This window comes from Hesperophylax consimilis, chromosome 27, assembly GCF_061612785.1.
Source record: "Hesperophylax consimilis isolate HC1 chromosome 27, BYU_Hcon_1.0, whole genome shotgun sequence".
NCBI lineage: Eukaryota > Metazoa > Arthropoda > Insecta > Trichoptera > Limnephilidae > Hesperophylax > Hesperophylax consimilis.
The window spans coordinates 14698527-14724803 of NC_142862.1; the positions used below are offsets into that span (position 1 = coordinate 14698527).

General features: G+C 34.3%; 1 protein-coding gene across 1 annotated transcript in view; it reads left to right on the forward strand.

Moving 5' to 3' along the window:
* Window positions 1–437: 437 nt before the first annotated feature.
* LOC149410634 (putative fatty acyl-CoA reductase CG5065) overlaps window positions 438–26277 on the forward strand; it is a 53208-nt gene continuing 27368 nt past the window's right edge. Inside the window, exons 1-2 of the mRNA XM_089648116.1 lie at window positions 438–555; window positions 25144–25256. Of these exons, the coding sequence (XP_089504242.1) occupies window positions 25178–25256 (79 nt within the window). The 5' untranslated portion in view covers window positions 438–555; window positions 25144–25177. The remainder of the gene's footprint in view (window positions 556–25143; window positions 25257–26277) is intronic.

A 26277-nucleotide genomic window follows, 5' to 3' on the forward strand; every position in this document is an offset into this window, starting at 1 on the left:
GATAGTTGATCGTGTATGTATTGCAGAAGAATGATATATTTTTTCTTGTATTCCTAGTCGGCACATGGAATTTAATAGTGGCAACGATGGCAGGACTATCAATTAAGTTGTTAATGACTCTGTGTAACACAACCAGGTCATATTCATATTCATTTTACGTATGTACAGGCGCAAACAAATAAATCGTCTTGATATTGTAAATCATAACTCGTAAAAAGAGTATTTTCATAAAATAAAATAAAACTAACGCCATCTATGAACGCGTAGATTATAACATACGTTACGTTTAATAAATTTACCGGATAAAACAAGGTATTCATAATTGAATCAACATTGGCCGTGAGAATCGAATCATATCAAAGATATGGCGTCGTTTAATTTAAATTGCAGAGTCGTTTTCCTGCGTAATTCAATTCCTTGATTCAGTATTGCTTTATCAGTAGTCGCATGTGAACGTCCATGACTTGTAAACAATAATATAATAGTTCATTATCTGTGAAGAGTGGTGTTTGTTTGTGAGTTTCATTTGGATATCAGCAACCAACAAATACATTGGTAAAATATTCTGCATAAGTTTCATAACATTATTTTTGTTATATTAAAAATTTTGTGTTTCGTAGAAATTTTTCTTTTAATTTAAAATTGTAAATGAAAATGAATTTTCCTGGTTTCATATTATTACGATATTATTAGCTGACATCTACCCTTTTCTCATTTCTATAAATATAGTTTGCATGTATCATTTATGTAAACTTTTCGGAAGAAATTCTCTAAATAATAGTGAAAATTTTATTAAAATCCATTGCGTAGTTTAGAAGAACTAAGCTCACAAACAGACAGACGCGGAAAGCGACTTTGTTTTGTACTATTTAGAGATTTGTACATGGAGTTTGCTGATTTATTAAAAAAAGATTTAAAATCTCTTCAAATTATTGGTAATCCGATTAAAAACTAGACAGCAGCCCGCTTCCCAATAACCTTTAGTAAATTCGTTATAACATCGGAATACGTGCATTTGTCTCAATAATATATAAAAACGAAATGCGAAAATGTTAGGATTTTTATGAACACGTGTTCGGACATCGCGACAAACATTAGTATTTTACTTAAAGCTTATCAGGAAGCCTATCAATTCATTCGGCCTGAAATGCGGTTTTTAACCGGATAACGAATAAGTTGAAAAGATTCTTAATAAATTGGCAATATTTTTTATCAGTAAATTTTCTCCTTGTGTACGGGGGTAAAGTGCCTAAAATCGGGAGGTGATTCTGCATGAACAATTAAACAAACTATCTCAAAACTTTGGAATTTCGAAAAAAGTTATTAATCCTTTTTATTTGTACTGTCATGGAGAATCACCTCCCGAACTTTGCACAGCAGGACACCTTGCATGTTACCTCAAATATGTCTACTAATCTATACCAGTCAAAAATGTAGGAATATACATAACAATTTGTCAACAAGAAAAGTGAGAAATTTTGTTTCTGCAGAATCAAAAAATATTACACATTTCAAATACAATCAACTTGTTCAATGATGTTATTGGTAGTTACTTTATCGTTTGTCCTGATTTTAAAAGATTGGATATATTATGATGGTACATCAGTTCCAATGTTGAAAATATCACACATTTACGAAAAAGGAAATTACAATGCTTTATTACAAGCAAAGTACGAGGCGTATCCAGAAAGTAAGTGTACTGAATTTTTGTAGGTTACAAATCTTTTTATTGAAACAAAAAAATTACATGGTTACCGTAGTACATATGTAAGCTATTTTTCGACATAGTCGCCATTCCTCTCAATACAGGTGGTGAAGCGGGGGATCAACTTTTTGATGCCTTCCTCGAAGTAGTTTCCCGCCAACACCTTCGTCCACTTTTCCACCTCCTCCTTTACCTCCTCGTCGGTTAAAAACTTTTTCCACCCATGTACAGCTTCAGGGAGGTAAAGAGATAATAATCTGAAGGTGCTAGGTTAAGGGAATGCGCGGGGTGGTTCAGGATATCCCATTTTTAACGAAGCAAGCAGTTCCTTCGTGGCGTTGGCCGTGTGTGGTCTGGCATTGTCGTGCAGCAGGCTGACTCCCTTTGTCAGCATGCCTCTCCTCTTGTTATGAATCGCCTTCCGCAATTTTTTTAGGGTCTCACAGTATCTTGCAGAGTTGATGGTCCCCACTTGAGGCAGATATTCAATCAAAATTATGCCTTGACAGTCCCAAAACACGGATGCCACGATTTTTTGGCTGAAATTGTGGTTTTGAACTTTTTGGTGGAGGGTGAATAGGTGAGAACCGTTTTTAAACTCGCGATACCACTTGTACACACTCGTACAATTCATAGCTTTATCACCATATGCAGTTTTAACCTCATTATAAACCTCAAACGGAGGTTTTTCCTTCCAAACGAGATAACGGATGATGCCGCGTCTTTCGCATTTGGCGGGAGATTGGATTGACATTTTTCACGAAACGTGTTGTCGCGTTGACACTTCTCAACGTACTGACCTTGAACAGGTCTCGTTGCGGAGGGGAAGAGTCAGGCTACACGTAAGTGTAGCCAACATATCGAAAATATAATTCATTCGGTCGTGAGAGCCTCAGTACACTTACTTTCTGGATATGCCTCGTATTATCGAAGTACACACAAATATCATTAGTTTCAATTTTGAAAATGTCACACTCGTGCGTACACACAAGGAAAATCTATTTAAATAAAATACCATGTCTGTATACGTGTACCCTACGGACTCAAAACTACTTGATGAATTTCACACAGTTTGTTCTTATTAATGCAAGGAGTGTTTAGAGAGTGGTATTAATGGTTGAAGAAGTTGAGGACGCCTGAGGAATAGTTAAAGCAATATTTCCTCACCGATATAAGATGCGAAGTTTAGTAACATTGTGGTGTACAGTAGTGACTTTTAGTACCTAATCTGATATTGTACCTAAATAAAGTGAAAAAATAACGAAATGGATTGTATAAAAATGATAAAAACCAGTACAAATTTTGGTGAAAATGCCTTTTGATGCTGCAGAAATTACAACACTGGGAACATTAGAAATGGCAGCAAGATAATATTATAATATATAGTATCCCATCTAGTATGGTGTATATATAAAAATAATATATATGTAGTGTACCTAGTACCTACCCAATCTGATTTCCGTAAAATCTATTTTCAACGACAACAAAAAACAATCACCAAATATGTATATATATATATAACTCGGATTAGCTTTAAATTTGAAAAGCGATAAAGGAGGTACCTACCTATAATAAAGACCCTTTTACCATAATAATTCTATCCCATTTGTGCATTTATTTTGTTTAAATTTGTATGATCTAGAATCCTGTATGAATGCCAGACGTTTGTCCAATATTGGTCTATGTCAGTCGCTACAAAACGCTTTTAAGATCGAAATGAGAAATTATTCCTGATTCTATAAACCCCTCTACCAAATTTCCGGGTGTCTTAGGGCGGATTGTTTCACAAAATTTGATAAATTCATAAAATTTCAAAAGTTAATTTTCAAGTTCTATAAAGGTTCTTTTCGCTAATATATTTTATAATTATTTCTGAAAAAAAAAACACTATTTATAAATACTTTATATTATTCATACTATTAAATTTCTGTAAATTAAATCCTCAGCACGGGAGATCCGAGATCAGAGTGAAGATCATAGTGAGGATATCATTGTCTCTATTAATGCGAAGCTTAATGCTAAATAACTATTTTGATTAATCTTTATAACCAATTGGTGTACATTATGAATACCAAAAAATATTCTTTAGATAAATTGAAGGTTTTCTATCGTTTTGCTTGAGTAGAATACAAATAAAAAACTACTAAAAAAATATGTTTTCAATAGAAATGTATGAACGCGTAAAGGAAACAACTTTAAAAAACACTATTAAAGCTAAGATTATCCATAGCAGTTTCATTTGATTAACTTTTTTGCTTATAAAATTATTTACAAAATAAATAAAAACCAGTTTTGTGCTTGAAATCGAACGTTTCTAGACTCCGTTTGTCAAGCGATTTTAATGCCCATTACCTACAATATAAGGTATACCAATAATATACACATTTTTGGTTTGTAGCTTCCCCTTAAAAGAAAATAATAAATATATACTTATATTTCTTTTTTAATAAATAATTTATTATTAAAAAAACTATATGTATTGGTGAAACCCGGCGGGTCTGGAGGGTTTTCGCTATAGCTCAGTAGTAGGTCACACCACGTGAAGTAAGTGAGTAGGTACCGGCAAGGACAAGTGACATATTGCAATGTTACTGTCTGTACCTTCAACTATATGGATACGTGAAACCAAACGTGTTTTTGGCAGAGAAAGTAAATTTTTATTTATTTTCAGATGACATTTTGATAAATGTAGGTTAGGATCACGCCAATGCATTGTGCAGATGTTACTTGTCCAGTCTCCATGTGAGATAATAATTTGACCCGTTTTTTTACAAATTTTGATATCCTTGCGAAAAGTCACTGAGAAACAAGCTATTGTTTTGCCAACTTGCTATTGCGAAAAAGGGGACAACAGTTTTACAGTGCTGTTTTTATTCATTATTTCGAAAAAAACTCACTCTTTCATAATTTTTTTAATAATTTGGCTTTAATTTTCTTTTGGGAAAATTAGTTTGAAATAACAAATTATTAGTGTGAAACACAAATATAAATTGAAAAAATTTCCGAAAAAAATAAATGCCGCCGACAGGAAATTATTTGTTCTCGGAAGATTTTTTCAATTTATATTTGGGTTTCAGGCTAATAATTTGTTTTCATTTGTGTTTTGCATAAATACCTTGTCTTGTAAACATAAGTTTACCGTTAATTAAAAAAAATAGTTTGAAATATGCTGTATACAAGCAATGCAGTTGCGCGAGTAACATGCGCTGCAAGACGTATACAAAAATAAATTTGACAATAAATAATGGTTATCTAAATTCCTTGACGAAATTTGACCCTAAAACCCATTTGACCCATTTCACATTACCTAACCTTTAAGGATTCGCTTTATCTTTTTCACGACAACAACAATAAATGATAATCACGGATTTTAAATATCCCGTTTAGTTATTATGTCACACCTATAAAACACCGTTTAAATTAGTAACAAACTGACCTCAACAACATCTTAGAGACCCCAAATTACAAAATAACCATAAAAGGTGCGACTGTGAGAAATACAGATGATAAAATAAATTTAATACTTTATTTAATCAATGAAGAAGATATTATTACCATTAACTCTCAATGAAACGTGAAAAGACGAAGACAAAAATAAAATCAACATTTAATATATATTTTAAAGAAAGATAAATATTACCTACAATAACTCTTGGCAATACCACAAAGGTCAATCCAATGCATTCTTCATCATTGATAATGTTCGGCTTCAACCAGAGCAAACCGGAATGACGTTCCGGATCATATAATACATCTGTTTTATATTCGTAAAGAAATAACGCAGTGAAAACATCCGATTCCGGAAATCATTACTATTTTTATTTTTTAATTAAAAACAAACAAACTTTAAATTACGAATAACATGAAAATATTTAAATTTCTCATCTATAAATGGAAAATATTACTTGCGCAATTTATTTATTTATTTAATATCAAAGGTATAAATATACCATACACAATAATTACACGTCACAGAATAACAATTAACCGTGGCATTTGATCATAAAATGAGGACAGAAAGTATAAAATTAATACAAGCTATGGAAGGAGATACATGTAGGTACATACAAAATATTATAAACAAGCATTAGTAGACTTAGGTTTAATTAACTCTTAAACCCTACCTGGGGTACTGGAGTACCCCCCTGGTGTTTAAAATATAAAAAAATTTTGACAATATTGCACTGTTGCAAAAATCGCTCTAGCTAATCTACTCTCGATAATTGGCGCGTAAGTACGTCGGTAAGCCTCGACCTTCCGGCAAGTGCAGTCGCGTCCACAGGTGTTCCGGGGTACCCCAGTACCCCGTGGTAGGAATAGTGAGTTCTTCCTTCCAGTTATACTTGAATTACTGAAGTTGTTTTTGGACATCTCTCTGGTAAGTTTACACATTATTTATGATTTACTTTACTTTGTGATAATGGCTAGAGTACAGTGTTGATAGAGAGGGCCTGCGCCCATTAACGATAAATTCATGGACTAATAATGTGTTATGAATGTAATGACAGTGTATGCAGTGTAATGAGGTGTCTGTATTGTTACTGTACTCGAAATCTTGGAGGGGGGGTGAAATTGCAGCTGCTTTGTTAGTTTCTAACGACGAAAAGCTAAACCTAGGAGAAGATTCAGAAGATGAGCCCGACGGTGTTATCGAGGATTTCTGGGACCATTCTGAAGTCGTATCTCATTAAGACGGTGATCAAGTGGAAGGAGATAAAGAGTATTTAGTGCCTGACAATGATGGGGCTGGTATAAATGAAGAAGATAGGCGCTTGGTTCGTGTGCTAGATTCTCCATTAGTTCTGTACAGAAAATGTCATAATAATGTTATGGAACTGACTGCTCCCGTACAAGGTCTTAACAGAAACCTGACATGTAACAATTGGTTCACGTCTATACCTACGGCCAAGAAGTTACTGGAAAAAGGGATAACATTAGTTGGAACTGTAAAGAAGAATAAACGAGAAATTCCTTCTGTTTACTTGGACATTAAAAATTGAGAAAGATGCACCTCAATGTTTGCCTACGACGGACCTCTCACACTTTTGTCGTATTATCCTCTGATGTCAACTAAAAAGAAAGCTGTAATCATGCTGTCCACCATGCATGACAGCCCTGACAAGGATAATGAAGTGTATCTTCCAGAAATAATACATTTCTATAATAAAACCAAATGCGGGGTGGATGTGTTCGACCAACTTTGTAAGAAGTACTCAACGTCCAGGAAGACCAAAATGTGGCCCATGTGTCTCTTCTACGGGTTGCTAAATGCCATTGGTGTTAACTCTTGGGTCTTATTCAAGCTGTCAACTAACATTGATAAAGAGAAAATAACTAAGCGGTGTGAATTTCTTAAGAGTTTGTCAATGGCACTCATAAAGTCTCATATGAGAGCAAAATTACAATAGCCAAGTTTATCCCGGGATATCAGAGAAACTATACGTGCAGTCTTGAATATTCATAGTGAAGATCATAGGCCGGTCCCTGATAATCTCAAACCTGGTCGCTGCTGTTTTTGTCCGCGCACAAAGCACAGAAAATCACGATCTGTCTGTAACACCTGTCGCCGCCATATTTGTGCTGACCATCAATACAAAATCTGTCCTTCATGTGACGACAAAAATGTCTAGTAGTTTTTATTAATAAATTTTATTGTCTTTTCTTATTACTTTGCCATAATACAAATAATATTTTAAAAAATATCAAATACTTTTATTTTATTAATTCTTTTCTGTCCGGGGTACTTCAGTACCCCGTGGTAGGAATAATTACATTCCCAGAGTGGTAGAGTTTAAGAGTTAATAATTAAACACACTATGAGCGGGAATGGTATTTTTACCCGCGCGGCCGACTGGTGCTTATCGGCGGGACGGGTAAAAATACCCTTTACGCCGACTCCACTTCAAAGGCGAGGAAGGAAAATTATTATTATTGTTTCCCGTGACTATTTAATCTAAACGCTTGAAGACATTACAAACTACACACACATATAACAAAAAAGATAAGCCGTTGTTTCTTTTATGTACACACATACTCTTGCAATAATTAGGCAATTTTACCGTGTTAAATTTCAAAGATTGTTTGTTAGTTGTACTGGGAATATGAGTACCTATTATATTTTAATGACGTGTTATAAATTCATTGGACCTTTACTTTTATGAGATAATCCCGAGGATGTTATTACAATAATCATTTCCTGAATGAGAGATAACACAAAAATTGTTTAGCAATTGGATGTATTCCCGGCACTCGTGACTTGTGAAGATAGAGTGGCGCTAATATACACGTGCTTTAGTTATAATATACAGAGTTACAAAACAGACGTGTTTTTAAGTGGAATTTATCTAATTGATATTTTCTTTTACCCTTCAAAAATGTCTTCAGATACTAACGAAAGGGATGAGGATATATTTTTGCGCTAATCGCGAAAAACACCCGCTATAGGCTAGAATCTATTGTTTGAAGCTCCCGACTACAATGTGTTAAGAAGATATGATAGTATAGTCTTTTTGTACATAGATTATGTGCAGTTAAACAGGTCCACTACATCTGCATACCTAACTATGTAATCTAGTTACAAGCGAGTTTTTGAAATGCTCAATCCTGGAATTGTTATATATAAACAGGGTTTTAGAACGAGTAGTTCTTATGGGTATATGAAATTCTACGAGGTTAATTAAATAAAGGCAATGATGGAGAACCATCGAACGTGGGTACTAGCGAAACCAACTCAAACCAGCCCAGGACACTGAATCAATTTTAAAAAAATTAAGTTTTGACCTACCAAATGTACAATTCATTGAAAATGTAAAAAATACGGAATACTAGACCGGGCATCCATCACACTAGATCGGATCAAAATAACATAAAAATATAAAACCACATTCGGACAAAGTAACTAATTGATAAAGTAATTTAATTTGCAACAACACTCCACAAAATCCTCCCTCTAGATACAAAAGTACCTAATAGAAAAGTTTAATGTTTTATTTAAATACACCAATATTTTTTATGTTCACATTTTTTACATAGTCGCTGAAAAATAAGAACTTCCTGTATTTTTTTCAATAAATATAACTACGTCAATAAAGCATTTAATAATGTTTCAATAAGGTGGAATAGCTAATAAAATAATTATAACCTTTGTTCAGATACTGTTGGTACAAATGGAAAACTGGTAAATGAATCTACGTCACATTTTGAGTCGATTTCATAGTAAACCTTTTTTAGATTTGAGCCATCGTTTTCGAATAAATCGAGTCCAAAGTTGGAATTTTTTAAAACTAAAAAAAAAATCATTGTCTTTGAAAGGGCGTCTTTAAGGAGGCGGTACGGCAGTACTGCCTTGCAACCTTATGCTGCGTATACATACTCGAGCAGAACTGCCGAACTGTACCTCAACTTATAGGAACGGAACAAATCAACCGCAAACCGTTTCTTTCCCGTAATTCGTGGCTCGGTTCGTGTTAAGATTCGCAAATGTATACGTACCATTAGAGAAACAATATATTGAAACTCTAAGCTTGAAACACGCACGGGTTTGTTCTAATTCTCTATTTAAACTCTAGTATGTACTGCATCATATAGCACACGGAAAAGAAAATACGCGCCCGGCTTCAACAGTTTAAAACCCTTTATTTGCCAAAAAAAAAGCAAAAAATAAATTTAAAAAAATGCTCAGAACGATTTTTTTAAATTTTTGGTGATATAGATTCACAATTTTCCCGCCTGTACCGTTTGTTTTCAGGGCAACGTGTATAAGAGGATCTTATATATCTCACCCAGGGAAAAACAGTGGCACAACTCAAAATACTATTTTTTCAGAAGAGCTGTTTGATTATTTCGTTTTACTGTGTTAAATCAGTTTAGTGATAAATAAAAAATAAAAAGCATTGTTTTACGAAATTTGGGAAACTGTTATGCAATATATATTAATATATATATATTATAATATATATATATCCTATTCATATTCGTCCGAACTTTTATTCAAACAATTTAAGGTCAGAAAATTAAGTGCATTATACTTCTACCATGCAACATTACAAATTTATAAAAACTATATTCAAAATAAAATTGCACCCTTTAAAAATAACAGAAATCTTAGACAAGCGTCAATACTTCCTACTCCTAAATGTAAAAAAACAATAGGACAGTTCAACCATGAATATCTCGGAGTTAAATTTTTTAACTCATTACCAGAAAAAATTAGAAATATGAATGCAAATATAAACGAATTCAAAAGCCACCTTAAAAAGTATTCCGAACAGTTGAACTGAATCGTACCAAATATAAACAAATATAACAACACCCCCATACACACAAGCCCTGCTTATTTATGGGGGTACATCGAATACCTACTTATATTATGTAATTAATAACCTACTATATTGTGTAATTATATTATGTAATTGTTATATTATGTAATTCGTGTATCTTTTTTTACTAATAAAAAAAACTAAAAAAAACTAAACTAAAAACTATATCGTTCTAAGAGTATATTATTAGACAAAATTCGGTTTCATGCAATTATTATTGCGCAAATGTTTTTTAGTTTTTTACTTATGCTTCAAAGCAATATTACGAATCATTCATAATTTTGTTTGAATAAAAGTAATTTCAGTTTTAACGGGTAACAACAAATAAAAAACAAAAAAATAAATATTTCTGCCTCTTACAAAGTTAGATACACAGTAATTATAATCAACATCACCAGCTAGTCAAGATGCTTTAATTATGTCCCTGACAAACTTCTGCCACCAACTCTTTCTGCAGCTAAAATAATTCGTGAGGCACAACTCATTCTAAGCCATTATCATCAGCCTTAACAAATTTTACTATAATATGTCTGATTCTAATACAGCTAGTCATGTAGCTGGAAATGAGGCTGGAGCAACAGTTACGGTGAATGGATTGCGCTACCGAGAGATGATTAATGATTTTTTATGGCCGGAATTGGATGGTATTGATCTGGACAACGTTTACTTTCAACAAGACGGCGCTACGTGCCACACAAGCAACGAAACCATTGATCTTTTACGATTGAATATCAAAATAACACCTCTTATTGGAAAACACTGTAGTATAGCAATGACGTATTCGCTTTTAAAGCCATGATAATATTTTTAAGAATTGTGTCGTCTTTTTTCTGAAAATTTCTGAATACTTATCTCAAAAATGCAATGTTCGGACTTATACCACTGTTATATAAATAAGGGACCGACTGGATTCAGTTCCAACCCTGACTTGAGGTGCTGTGTTTCCTTCCTGTGTTGTACCTATTAATTAATTACGTACACAACGACATACTCGTACATTAAATAATCCCAACACGTTTTCTGAATTAAATTAAAACTTGTTTCACAAATAGGGTTAATTATTATTAAAAGATATTAAATTCAATGACGTAGGTTGGAGGTAGGAAAATTATGAAGTAGCAAGTTATACTACCACGAGTATATTAATTTCCTAGTAGTTCCGTCAACAAATAGACTTCGCATAATATTGATAACTCCGAAGCTCGCAACGCTCATGCGCTCGGGCGGAATAAAAAGGTACTATCTAACACGTCTACCATATTGACAGGATTGACCGGAAATGGTAAACACACAAATAAATTTACATACAAACGAAATGCAAAGTGGTAAGATCCAAACAGGACAATTACACTTAGAAATAACTTATTGAAGCTTTTGGATTTTTAAAACGCATTTAACTGGAAGTCAACGAAGAATATAATACTAACTAACTAAGTTACCGTGGTTATTCAATCTATACTGTACTGTACTATACTGAACTTCTGTCCCTTATTAACTTTAACATACCTTTGAGACGTACGCGACATACAATGCTATTCCACACGCTAAATTGTAAAACAAATGCAGCATCTAATTTGCCAATTAACCGAGCTCTTCATACTCTAAATAATATTTGTCTTAACTCTAACATTGACATTTTTTAGGATTCAATGCCCAAATTCAAACGTGGCATCGTGTCAATAATTTAAAGTATTCAATGCGCATACATACAGATACACACACACAAACACTCACACGTACATTACACACGTCACACACACACCTATAAACTACACAAGTCACCTGGTAATTAAGGAATAAACATACCACTTAGCAGACATTACAAGGAAACATATCATAGGTACACAAACAACATGAAGTATCTTATTCCTGTTTATTGTTTCATCTCTGTAAATCGTGTACTGTTTATTTCTATAATATAAAATAAAATTAAAATAAAAATAAAAATTGTATGCAAGAATTGAAAGAGGTGGGATTGGGTGTGAATTTGAGTAATCTGAAAGCATTTTGTCTTTTGTATGCTGATGATGAAACAATAAAAAATACACTACTTAAAATGATAGCATGCGAGCGGCGTCCCAACACAACAAACGCATAACTTTCATATGATAACCGCTTTGATATTCAGGGCAGTTTGGTGGTAGCTAAGAGACAGGCGGCACGCTACCACACGCCAAGCCACATCTCCCTTTGTTATTATTATTTATGAACCTAACCATATAAAACTGTCAAATAAGAGCTAAACAACCAAGTGAGGTCCTCATCATTATTCGTTTAACAAAAAAATTATATTGACGTTTTTCTTTCCTTCCTCTCGGAGTTCTTACAGATAGATTAGTGGCCTGTTAAATCGACAATAAATAGTTCTATATTTCATCGATAATAAGTACAAATATTCAAATGACTAATATAATATAAATTTTGGCTGTATAACGGAAAATCATAGACATGTCATGTGTCATGTTATTTATTCGTTTGTGTTTTGTTCAGCATCCTATATTTTGCAAGAAGTGAATTGTGCGTGCTTTGTGCACCATGTGCATGGTTTGGTTTGGTAGATGTGATTATTTGGTTTGGTAGATGTGATTATTACAAAAATAAGTGAGTGATGATAATAAGTAATAATTACAGGAAAGGAAAGTTCACTACGGTTTGTGAAAAAATTCTGTGGGAATTTTCTGCGCAGTGTCCCGATACCGAGCTAGTCGGACGACGGGCTAAGCTTATTCGACAACTAGTTGACGAGTACCCGGCGTTGGTGGGGGTTATCCATAGGCTAGCATTACACTTGTAAGTTTTTTCGTAAATTTACGACTTCTAGCCAATGGGCGCATTGGATTTTCAAAATGCAAGATGCCCATTGGCTAGAAGTCGTAAATTTACGAAAAAACTTACAAGTGTAATGCTAGCCTTGTGAGATAGCGAGTATAGCGCCCTTTGTGGCAGCCGGACGCGTCATGCCGTCTTCCAACCGCTTTGTGTTTTTTTAGTATTTTCAAGGGAAATGAGGCAACATCCCTTTGAAATTATTTTAAAAATCAGTGAATCAACATTTTAAATTAACTTACCAATTAGTAATCATAACTTTATAGTAATGTGATTAGAGTACAGTGTGTTAAAAATGAATAATCGAAAATTATGCTAAAAAATATTCGAAATTCCCTGAACTTGGGACGAGAATCGGTAACTGTAGGTACGCCAGATGTTTTCAATGGAAACTCGTCATCCGTCCTCGAAAGTCCTAACAAGTGCCCAAGGTAATTTATTATCCCGACCGTCGCCTTTTATTGCGGGCATATTGCAACACTAACATAATCATCAGGAACAAGATTACATGGAGATGGACTTGCCGGACGTCACAGCGGTGGTGCCAAGGTTTGTTATGTATGTGAGGATATTATGTCAGCGCTTTATTAGCAGCAGACACATACCTGGACGGATGACGAATCTCGTGCTGGCACTGTTGGTGGGCGCGGTGCACTCTTTCGCTGGTCAGCTGGTTCAGTTTCCTCACCACCTAGGATTCTTGCTGCAGAGTCTCCATCCTCTATCTTCGTCGAATGTCACAGCGGTGCTGCCAAGGTCTGGTATCTATGAGAGGATATTGTGTCAGCGCTCTATTAGCATCAGACACATACCTGGACGGATGACGAACCTTGTGCTGGCACTGTTGGTGGACGCGGTGCACTCTCTCGCTGCAGCAGCTAGTCCAGTTTCCTCATCACCTAGGATTCTTGCTGCACATTCTCCATCTTCGTGTCACCTGTTTCTGTATTTCATTTTATTTAACTTAATTTCAATTTGTTTTTGTAATATTTTTTTTTGTAATACCTGCATCAACTGTAAAGCGCCCCTGAGGTGATGTCTCACTAAAGCGGCGCTATACAAATCATCCAATAAATAAATAAAAATAGACATATAGGTACTATCGCGGACTTTTCTGTACGTCTTTTAAAGATATACAATTCCGTACTAAATCATTTTGATGTATCTCATGAGGTTTAGCCAGCGTTAGCAATGTAGTGCCCGAAAATATATTTTTACGACTTGATTTTAAAACATCGACTTTTCTCTTCTTTCTATAAATATAATATGCATGTATCTTATATGTAAACCTTAAGAAAGAAATTCTCTAAATGATAGTGAAAACCCTAAACGATAGTGATAGTGGAACTAGGTACTTATTTGGCCTTGTTTTAACCCTTTCAAGGGTGTTCTTATGGTGCGTATAAATTTTCGAACAGAAACGCGAGCCGAGCCACCAACGGAACGAAGCAACCGTAATCGGCGTTTCGCCCCATCCTGCACGGAGAAAAAATGAGTAATGCTGCTTTTTTAAAAATCTCTTCAAATTATTTGTAATCCAGTTAAAAACGGGATTGCAGGCCGATTGCTGTTAAACTTTTGATGCCTTCCTAATATATCAGAATACTTGTTCATGCACCTGCACCATGACAAAATGCGAAAATATTATGATTTATATGAACACGTGTTCCGACATCGCGACAATACATTCCTCTTTAAAAAGTTTAACAGGAAACCTATCAATTCGTTCGTTGAGGGTCTGCCGTCCCTTATTTAACCGGATTACCGATCACTTGAAGAGATTTTACCAGGCGGGCAGAGGTGCAAGTCACTTCAGCCATCCGATTCAAACAATATTATTTCTTGTTTACATGTAAATGTGCAAAAATGATTTAGGCAAATAATATTCAAAACAATTCGCAAGATCAACATAATAATATAGATGCTAAGTTGACGAAGGGCGTTATAATGTTTTATATTTGGCCACCTGGTATTCTTTGAACAACTTTATTTTAGTGTCTAGTAGCTGACGTGAACCCGGCGTTGCTAGATTTTTTCTGCTTTCTTTAAATATTTTATTTTATTGATACATGATTTAGAGAGAACATGTGGTTTTTTGTCATATTTCACCCTCCATGCTAGGGTTGACCCTGTGTTATGGCGGGTGAATTTTACAGTTTGCGGACATAAAATCTATACATTACTATAATATAAAATAGAGAAATAAGAAAAATGATGTAAAGCTAGTTTGGGTTGCAAGAAGAGAATGGAGAAGTTAGAGAATTATTAGAAGAAGAAAAATTTGAGAAATTATTAGTAAATAGATAACACTAATTAATTATGTACGTACTATACCGCTAAGTTAGGGAATAAGGATATATTATTGTTCTTTCATAATTATTTGTCTAACAGAAAACAATACGTTGTTTACGGGCAGTTCACATCGAAACTCTACGCCACAAATTCTGGGGTCCCTCGAGGGACTAATTTAGGACCACTATTATTTTTATTGTTTATTAATGACATAGGGATGTTTATAAGATTTGTAAAATTTTTATTATTTGCGGATGACATTAAACTATACACCTTTATAACGACAAATGAAGACTCCATTCGTCTACAAATCGATATCGACGGTATAGTAGAGTGGAGTCATCAAAATAAACTTCATTTTAACAGTAGTAAGTGTACAATTATGTGCATTACAAGGGCAAAGCGTACTTTATATTTTAACTATAAAATGTCTGGTACCTCTCTAAAACATATTTCGATAACGAAGGATTTAGGAAACACTTTTGACACGCGTCTGACTTTTCGAACTCATATCGATTCGGTGTGCAACTCTGCAATGCGAATGCTGGGTTTTGTTATATGTAATTCGAAATCTTTTACGAATACGGCAGTCATAAAAATGCTTTATTTTACTCTGGTTCGCAGCATTCTTGAGAGTGGATCGATAATATGGGGACCCGAAGATGCCCTTTACTCAAATGATGTAGAAAAGGTGCCAAAAAAGTTTATGCGATACCTCTACATGCGAGAGTTCGGATATTACCCTTTATTGTATCCCTCTGATTTTCTTGCCGGAATGCTGGGGATAGAACGTCTAGACGTTAGGAGAAATATTGCAATGGTGTTAGTGGCGCACAAGCTGCTAAATGGGCACATTTGCAATCCAGATATTCTGGAACGAATTTCTTTTCATGTCCCTGATAATTTCATCAGAGCTAGACAGCACAGATTATTTATTTTTCCAAGGGGCAGGACCAACCTACCAATGATCATGCCTTTGGGAAGAATAACTACTTTGTTAAATCACATTTCTTCGGTGATTGACATTTTCAATTTGAACCAAAGCGAATTTAAGACGGCAATAAGCATACTATTTAACAAATCTGGTTAATCAGATAGTATTGATGTACTTACCCATGCAAATAAATGTATGTACTTACTTATTATAAACTGTAATTTATAAACTGTTATTTGTGAAATGTAAATGGATTATACTGTTTTTCACAATAAATAAATCAATAAATAAATCAATTATGTTTTGTCTGAAAGGTGATTAAATTGATAGAGTGTAGAATGAATAGGTATTGTAAGGATCCATTTCGTAATTTGTTTTTTAAAGGAATGAGATTGACTCACGGTTTTTAGGTTTTCAGGGATAAGGTTGAAGATTTTAGGAGCTAGGAAGAAAAATAATAAATGCATGTATCGTAGGTATATATAAATCTTCCGGAAGATATTCTCTAAATGATAGTGAAAACCTTGTCAAAATTAGTTGCGTAGTTTAGAAGAACTAAGCGCACAAACCGGCAGACGCGGATAGCTACTTTATTTTACCACTAGCTGACCACTAGCTGACCTGTACCCGGCGTTGCTCGACTTTGTTCTACTTTCTATAAATACAATATACACGTATTATACCTACATATAAACCTTCCGAAAGAAATTTTCTAAGTGATAGTGAAAACCTTATCAAAATCCGTTGCGTAGAGTAGAAGAACTAAGCGCACAGACAGACGCGGATAGCGACAGTATTTTAGTAATAGCTGACGTGTACCCAGCCTTGCTCGACTCCTCTGTACTTTAGATAAAAATAATATTTTTGTATTATACATATTGTAATGATCTGTCCTCTTCAAACTTTTCCTTCTCTTCTTTCTACGATAAATTTTCTTTAAGTCCCATAGGTAACTTTTCCATAAGGCTTTGGTTATGTATACAGGGTGTCCGGAAACTCATAGTATAAGCGGGAAACTGGTGAATCTACATCACATTTGGAGTCGATTTTGTAGTATAAATTTTTTTTATTTGAGCTTTCGTTATCGAGTAAATCGAGTTTGAAGTTGATTTTTTTTTTTTTTTTTTTTAATCAAATTCTTATAAATTATTACTGAAGATCAAAGTACCCACTAATTAAAACTGTTTGAAAGTAAAACAAATGAAGAAACTCGGATTTGAAGCATTATTTTGAAATCACCCTTCATTTAACCCGGTGTAATCATAAAATATTTCTGCTCTGCAGGGTTAAAACATCTGTTATTCAACCCTAAACACCAGAAAAAACTTTAACCCTAAAATAGCCGAAAAATATTTTTTTTTGTTTTTTTTTTTTTTTTTGAAAATGCTCAAATCAAAAAACTTTATGTTTTTTGGGGTTCCCCATGTGGTGTAGATTCTCCAGTTTCCCGCTTGTACTACTAGTTTCCGGACACCGTGTATATCCGGGGTAGGAATGTCCTCCCTGCCGTCTTTACAAGCCCTTGCCTCTCTCTTTATTACACACCCTTTCAAGTGTGTGCACCCTAGTTTGTCTACGTGGTTTACGATCTTGAACGTAATCATTTCACGTGACGGTTCAGTATAAAAAGGTTTCACCGAACGTTGTGTTGGCTTTTTTGTTTCTCGGTATAGAAACCTAGTTATCTTTGTATGTGTGTGGTACCCCTCGGTTCTTTTGAGATAGAGTGAGTTGAATCTATTACCGCTGTGTTTTAAAGCCATTTCATAAACCTCATTCTAGCTACGTGATTCTACCTGTCGTAGGGTAATGTGAGTATAACAAGGTGTTAGATTTTATTTTTTAGAGGGGAAGGAGAGGAAAGGGAATGAATTTGTTCAAGCTAAAGTTGGCTCCTCCTCTTTACCAAACAAAACCGATGGATGATAATTTGAACAAGGCGATCGATATCTGCGTGTCTGGATATCACAACCGGCCGGGTCTCCCCTTGTTCCAAATCGGCAACCGTCACGCCAGAATAAAGAAAACCAGGTCTCCTCATCAATTTCAGAATTGCCCCAACCTCATGCACCTCCAGGAAAATCTACTTTACTGAGTGTAGAAGGGGAAAACCATGACATCCCTTGTCACGAATCTAGTCGCGAAAATGTGACACGTAAGGTCCTAAGTTACGTGCCACCTCTAGAAAACGCTGTAAATTCCTCGTCGTCGGGAATTTACATCCCTTTCTAGGTCAATAACATAGATAACACACGACGATCTTGTCGACATTTAGCCCGCTTCTATCGAAAGGTTGTGTGCCTACCCATTCAGCCAATTATCATGTGAGATATATGTAAGGTTTACTCGAAATGCCAAATTTAGGATGAGGACTGTCTGTATTTTAATATTTGGTTCCAGTAATTATTTCATGAGGATACTAGCATCCTCGTGTATTAGGTATGGGTAACTTCTATTGAATACCTATCCTCTCAGGTAGGTATAAACGGACAATTGGTTTGATTTTTGGCATTTAATTTAAAGAGGCTGCCTACCTCTCGAAAGGAACCTGTTGAGAAAAGTTGTTCGGATGGTAGTTTTATTTCGGAGATTACCATCTCCCCCTTTTGACTCTAGATTTGTTCCTTGTGCATCCCAATTTGTAAATTAGAAAGTCAAACAACAGATGAAAAGTAACAAATTAGAAAGTCAAATAACAGAAGAAGAGTATTCATTTTGTTCTGTCTGGTTGCATCCGATCGCTTTCTATTCGGGCGGTCATACGCTAGCAAAACTTCTCCTTCGACTGACTGTACACCGCGCCTCGGCGTACATATGAAAAGGAGATTGGCCCGTCTCCCTTTTTCAGCTGATAGATAATCTGATTGACACATTCCCTTTTGAAACATTACTTGGGCGGCAGGGGCTGTAAACTTTGTTTCTGTTGTTCTGTTGCATCCGTCCTTAAGGGCCCTCTGAAATTTAATAAATAATATTAAAAAACTCACCCAGTTAGCCATCTCCCACTCTCAGCGTGAAGTCTACCTGGTTACACACTAAATCAGTTTAGTTTTACGGTCTCCTCCCTACCGGCATTCCATCCTCCTTTTAGCGAAATCCTTGCAATTTGTTCAATTTTGGTCCCCTCCCTACGCCTATAAAAGGGTAATTAAATAATTCTGTAAATACAATTGTACTTCCCTAATCTCTGCCAGGATTCGAACCCGAGTTTTATGATTTGTTTGATTCTCTGGTTTACGTCTCCATGGGTAGAACGCCATCTTGCCAATCGTTAATTCCTCCCTAATCCGATCAAATACTTCCTGCCTTTAAATACGTTCACCCTGTTTTAAACGCAATCATTATCATTATTATTTCCATGTTTTTAAGATAAGTAATCTAGTTCGAACTGTATACGAAATCACGCTTAAATCAACACAATCGCGATCGCACAACACCTAGCGCCCCTGAGGTGGTTTTTTCACAAAACGGCGCTCTACAAATTATCCAATTTTCTATCCTCACTGAGTACAACCACATTCACTTCACACAAACACCGATTCAATAATATTTCACTTTAATTTAGTATTTCACAATTTCTTAACACCATCTGAATTCACTAACCGAACGTAATTTCACACATTATTTTAAATCACCAATCATTCTAATTCATTTCTCGGAGCTCTCTTCATCTCCAAATTCAAAACCCGACTGTCCCGCAATCTCTGCTCCCTTCCCGTGGGAACGTGTTTACGGCCTGCCTGTCAATAAATCTTCTCATAGTCTAAACAAAAAAAATTTTGGAGTACGTTTGTCTCGTTTATTTTATGTGAGTATTCGAATCATCACAATATAAACCTTCCGGAAGAAGTTTTATAAATATTAGTGAAAACCCTATCAAAATCCAAGGCGTAGTTAAGAAGAACTAAGCGCACAAACAGACAGACGCGGATAGCGAGTTTGTTGTACACTATTTAGAGATAATAGAGAATAAGATAAGAGACGTCACAATATTGCTGTACTCTTCATATTTCATCCTGATTTTAGTATTTATATTACGTCAGTTTGATAAAGGTAATATCTTGATTAATATGCAGGTAAGAATATTTAAAGGACAAACGATTTAAAATTCTCATGAATCGAGAAATATTCATGACCATTATTCTAAGTATGTTCATAGATACGTATTTAAAATAATTAACTACAGCGATATCAAGAAACTCTCGAAGGTCAGAAGGAAACTTTAAGGACAAATTCATCGAACTGGATATAACAGGCTAGTCGGAATTTGTCGTTCATAAAACGTAATAATATTAGATTTAGATGCTCTCAGTATCGAATTATTGCCCTAAATGGCTTTAGTTGTGTCAGCTCTGAATAGCCAGGTATTTCCCCACCTTCCTATACCCCATCTCATTTCCGTTCACCCTCCCATCAGACTCATTACATACCTACTCTAATTGTGAACGCGTTATATAGCGAGACTTTCCATAGACAAGTGAGCCCGAGCACCCCGAGCCCCCTCGGAACGATTACTCCTCCAATGGTCGATGGCCCAGTAATGGAAAAATATCGAAAAACTATAATTTACGATTCGCCAAAAGGAACTATTATCAGTTTTAAATAGCATCAAAATCAATACAAATGTTTCACTCCTTAAGAGCCGAAAAATCGTTTTGAAAATATCCACATATTTAGATGTAAGTACCCAGTTTTATACAAATTCATTTACAATTGTTTCCATTTAAAACTGACGAATGTGTTCGTGCATTTCATTAAAATGTAGAAATTTCTGTAAAAACTTTTGATATTCTTGCATGCGCAAAAACAAAATATTGATTATCCCAAAACAACAGATTTGGACGTGTCCTTGCACAAAGCACCAACAGACTAAGTTAGGGCCTCCTCCATTGACTGATTACAACTACATCAATGGCCTCCTCGGGTAGTATCGCCGAGTGTAGGTACCTACCCAATGCAGTCAGGACAGTTGCTGACATGGCAAGCCTTCGTTTGCGAGCATATCGTTGAAACCTTGTTCAATTATAAAATACTGGGCTTTCCAATAAGAGGTGTTATTTTGATATTCAAAGAAAATTTTCCCGTAAAAGATCAATGGTTTCGTTGCTTGTGTGGCACGTAGCGCCGTATTGTTGAAAGTAAACGTTGTCCAGATCAATACCATCCAATTCCGGCCATAAAAAATGATTAATCACATCTCGATAGCGCAAGGCATTCACTGTAACTGTTGCTCCAGCCTCATTTTCGAAAAAGTAAGGTCCAATGACTCCGCCGGACCATAAACCGCACCAAACAGTCACACGTTGAGGATAGAGAGGCCTTTCATCAATAACTCATGATTTTTCCGAGCTCCAGATGCGACAATTTTGCTTGTTGACGAAGTCACCGAGGTGGAAATGGGCCTCATCACTCAATCATTTTTCGATGGATTTCTAATAATTAATAATAGTGAATTTTAATAATTTAAATGCCTTGTTGAAGCGTGTATCATTCCATTTTTATTAATGACATTGTTTTTACTTGTCAAATGTTAAAAAAAATGACAGCTTCAAAAGTAACATCTACCAAAATAGCGGGCTATTCAAAATAACACCTCTTATTGGAAAACCCTGTATATTCTTGCGTTTCCATTAAAAACAACATAAATAAATGCAACAAATTTTATAAAAATCAAAAGAATTGAAGATTCACACAAAAACACATAGAACTGCACCGGCATACAGGTAAAGCAGATGGAATCAAATTTCGATTAATAGCAAAATAACTGTAAATAGTTTTATATATCAAGCAGTTGGATAGTTTAACAGTTCGTAGAAGTGACACATTCATAATTGATGACGTTGATGTTGTGGGTTGCTTTGTCATTACAATGCTAACCTATTGGCCAGGTGTTTCACAGAAGTTAAACAATTCATCATATTTCAAAGTGAATATTCAAGTTTTGTGAAATAACTGGCCCAAAATTAAATAATCGAATATTATCAGAACGTGAAAATAACTTTGTTGAATGAAATGTATTGATGTTGTTTCGAGAAATGAACTAAATAGTTACTACATATATTAACCCCCTGGGCAATTTTGGGAGATATTCTTCACAGACAACAAACCACCGTAGTCATTTTATGAGATATATCTCCAAGCTTGACACGGTCTCATAAAAGTTAAGTTATTTCATTGTGTATTACGGCGAGAAGTATTTATTTTTTTACTATTCATATCTGGCTTTTACTGAGGAAATTGACAATTTGTGTATGTAAGTGTAACATAATACATGGATAATAGCATAACTGTATAGAAAAAAATCAAATACTAAGGCTAACATCAAATCCAAATAATAACACCTGATATTGCAAATAAAGCAAAGTTTCAAATATAAAGTAAGGATGTACTTTGTTCATTCGTATATGCATAAAATTATTCATGTTTGTTGTAAACCAGTATGACTGAAAACAGAAAAATAATTTACTCGGAAGGTATATAAAAAACAAATATATATATTATACTGAAATGTATAGTAAAACTGAAGTTTAATAAAAAAAGAAGAAAAATAATGTCTGTTGTATCTATAGAAAAAACAACTAATACGTAATGCCAAAATACCAACGCTGTAATTAATATCGAATTTAAATAATAGTAGGTACTTGAAAAATAAAGCAAAGTATAATATACATATCAAGTATGTCCGTACATGCATACAGTCATTAATATGTGTGTAAAAAAAACAAATAAACTAAGGAGTATGTGATTTAAACGTTGGAAGGTATAGAGACAAAACGTTTTTTAAAAAGACTATAAATAATACAAGTTAATAACTAGCAAATAGGTCTGAAATTAGTTGCCTTTTGAAACTCAAATTAAATTAAACAAAATTATTAACACCAAATATATAATATCTTCACAGGTTTGTTTGCGCGGTGATGTATTCTTGGAATTGGTGAATAAATATAGTAATTAGAATTAGTGTTGAGGTTATTGTTACATTTAAACGTGTATTTGCTTCTAGTTTGTCTGGCAGGTACATTCATAAATAATTATAAGCAATAATTAGTCACCTGAAATATTAATACAAATTGGAAATATCTCTCGAGTAAAAATAAATGCCGCCAACGGGAATTGAACCCGTGCCTTCTGATATCCGGTCAGGTGCTCTGTATCCACTAAGTTATGTCGGCTTATTTCCAACCCGCCAAATGATTCATTATGTACTAGTACCTCAATCAACAATTACTGATTATTATATTCTTTCCACCTGTAAACAACCAACTTTATTTGTGTAGGAAAAGCTTTGTTAGTGCTAAATTTCTAACTAGATTGCGTTGAGACATATGATATCTTCATTTATTGGTGAAATATTTTTGACTTGTCAAATATGACATCTGACCAGATCTGGAAAAATCTGACCGGACATCAGAAGGCACGGGTTCAATTCCCGTTGGCGGCATTTATTTATACTCGGGAGATATTTTCAATTTGTATTATTATTTCGGGTGACTAATTATTGCTTATAATTATTTGTTACCCTTTATGCTATGCATAAAACCTTGTCTTATAAACATTAGTATATCATTAAAAAATAAGGTACATTCATATAAATGAATTCCAATAATTCAGGGCTGTCAATTGGAGATTTGATAATTTGGAATAAAAATAATTATCAGTTAAAACTCTTCGATCTGAAAGTTTGAGAAGTCTGGTTTAGGTACGTAAGTTATTATAATTTATAAATTCAATGGAAATATTAATTTTAAAGTTGAAGGAATTTATTTTGTTCCTTTTCTAAGGCTTGAGAATGGACTTTGTAGTACGGTGACCATACTGTTGAATTACATATATTCTAATTTACTTCGTACTAATGAGTAATATATAGATGTTTTAAAGTTAACACATTTTTAAACTTTGCCCCCATTCTCAACATAAAACCGAGCATTCTCATTGCATCGCTTGTAGTTTCATCGATGTGTAAGTTAAACTGCAGACTTTCGTGGAATAAGACACCGAGATCTCGAATCTGTGAAACTCGAAGAAGATTAGCCCGATTAATTAAATAAGAAAAATAAAGAGAATTTTTACCTTTGCAAAAACTAATAATCTGGCACTTACTAATATTTAGTTGCAAATCATTTTCTGAACACCAAGCAAATAAGTTTATTCAGGTTCAACTGCAAAATAGTGCGATCATTATCATCTTTAATTATTCTGTACTGTAGATCTTCAGATCATCGGCAAATAACAGAACTTTGAGTGTGTCATTGATGAACAAACCAAATAATATTGGGCCCAAATGAGATTCTTGTGGTACTCCGCTTGATGCCGCAAATTTTAAATTTGTGAAATAATGATTAAAATAATGTTAGTTTTTTTTAGTTTGCATTAAAAGTCACCATAAACGCTGCAGACAAATATGAAATAATTCTATGAATCAACATTTAGCATATGAAAAATATTTGTCAAGTCTTAATTAAATAAATAGTTTAAGAAAACGAAAAAAAGTGAAGTGACAACTTTGTCTAATTAAATATCTTTTTCAGTTTCGTGGAAAGAAGTAATTACAGTTTACACGATAAAAACCATCGATAAGCGAGTTTAAAAACTTTTTCTTTGATTGCGTTAATTTTTAGAACATTTGAAGATTTGTAATACCAACATCTGAAATAGTCTTTAATCTACTTTCAAGAACATTATTTTATTTTCAAAAACAGGGAATTTATCTGGAATCAAATGTAATGTGAAAATATTTTCCGTGGAATCTATATTCTCATAGTTCTCCTAAAAGAAGTGCGTTGCAAAACGGCAGAGGTTAAAATGTTAGGCGTTAGCAATGATTTTTTATACGCAGTTCTACAAACTGTTTGAAACCCTCTATTCAACCCTGTAACTGGTAATGGGATAAAACGGAACATTAAAAAATTGGTTTAGTTATTTTAATATCATTATTTTTCTTCCATGTTCTGTTTTGTCACTGTTCTGTGTCGACGAACCGTAGTAAATTATTAGTCGAATACATAGGAAAAAACACACACAAAAATCTTACCCATGGTTTTTTGCTCACCAGTGCATTTATTTTTCAGAATTTTAATCTGCAACTTCAAGTCTGGAATCACGATGGCTACCATGGACGATGGTATGCAGAACATCCCCGACTTCTTCAGCCGGAAAACCATCTTCATAACTGGTGGCACAGGTGAAATAAGGAATTCCAATAACAAATTATAAAATCCAATAAAATACTTTTCAAATTTTGCATTTTTCGAAGTTCGAAATCTGGCGGGGAGTGCGTGACTTCATAAGTACCTCTGATTTTTCAGTTAACAATAAGACCAGATCCTTTCAGGTCGGTATGAAAACAACAATTCCCATTTTAAAAATTTTACAAGATTAACAAAAAAAATATTAACTATTTTGTATACCTACCGCAGATTTGAACGGTGCGCGAGATTACGCAGCGCAACTTGGCACAAAATTGTCCAGCGGCCGGCTGTTCTGTCAGAACCCACCGACCAATCACAGAGCATTTAAGTCGCTTACAATTTAAATCGTTTTAAAATGGCGATTTATACATAATATAACTTACGTATTCAGAATCAGCGTTTGTTGATCTATATGAATGTATGTTTTTAAGCCATAATATTTTTCTCTCAAGTTCCTTATTGATAATATTATTACTTATATTTAATCGCACTTCAAGTGAAATGATACTAAACTGCGCTATATAAATACCATGTTATTAATATAATTATTAGTACTAGTTGTTTGGGCCGATATGTGCCCAGTTTACACGATCGTAGTTTTTGTCATTAGTACTTTCTCTCGCACTTGTATCTACGTGTACACAAGCATTATTATAGGATCCAAGCTGAAAATCTGGCAAGTTATTACTAACCGCCTTAAATATAACAAATGATATTCAGTTAATGCAATGCCGTAGCTAGTAAAGTTTCATTTAAATAATCCAGAGTCCATAAAACGATAAAAGTAATGCTTTATGTTCACGGATATTGACCCGCGGGTCAGTAGAAGAATGAAAACGTTCTTTACATTGTATTTTTGGTCGTTTTTGAATATTAAGTAGTGCCTACGGATATTTTATTTGGTCATTGGTACCTAAAGAAGTCTGGCCTGTACAGCTAAAGCATTTTAAAGAGCATACGATTGAAAGTATTTGTGCACACTATGAACCTAAAATCCCGGTCTATGGTGCACAC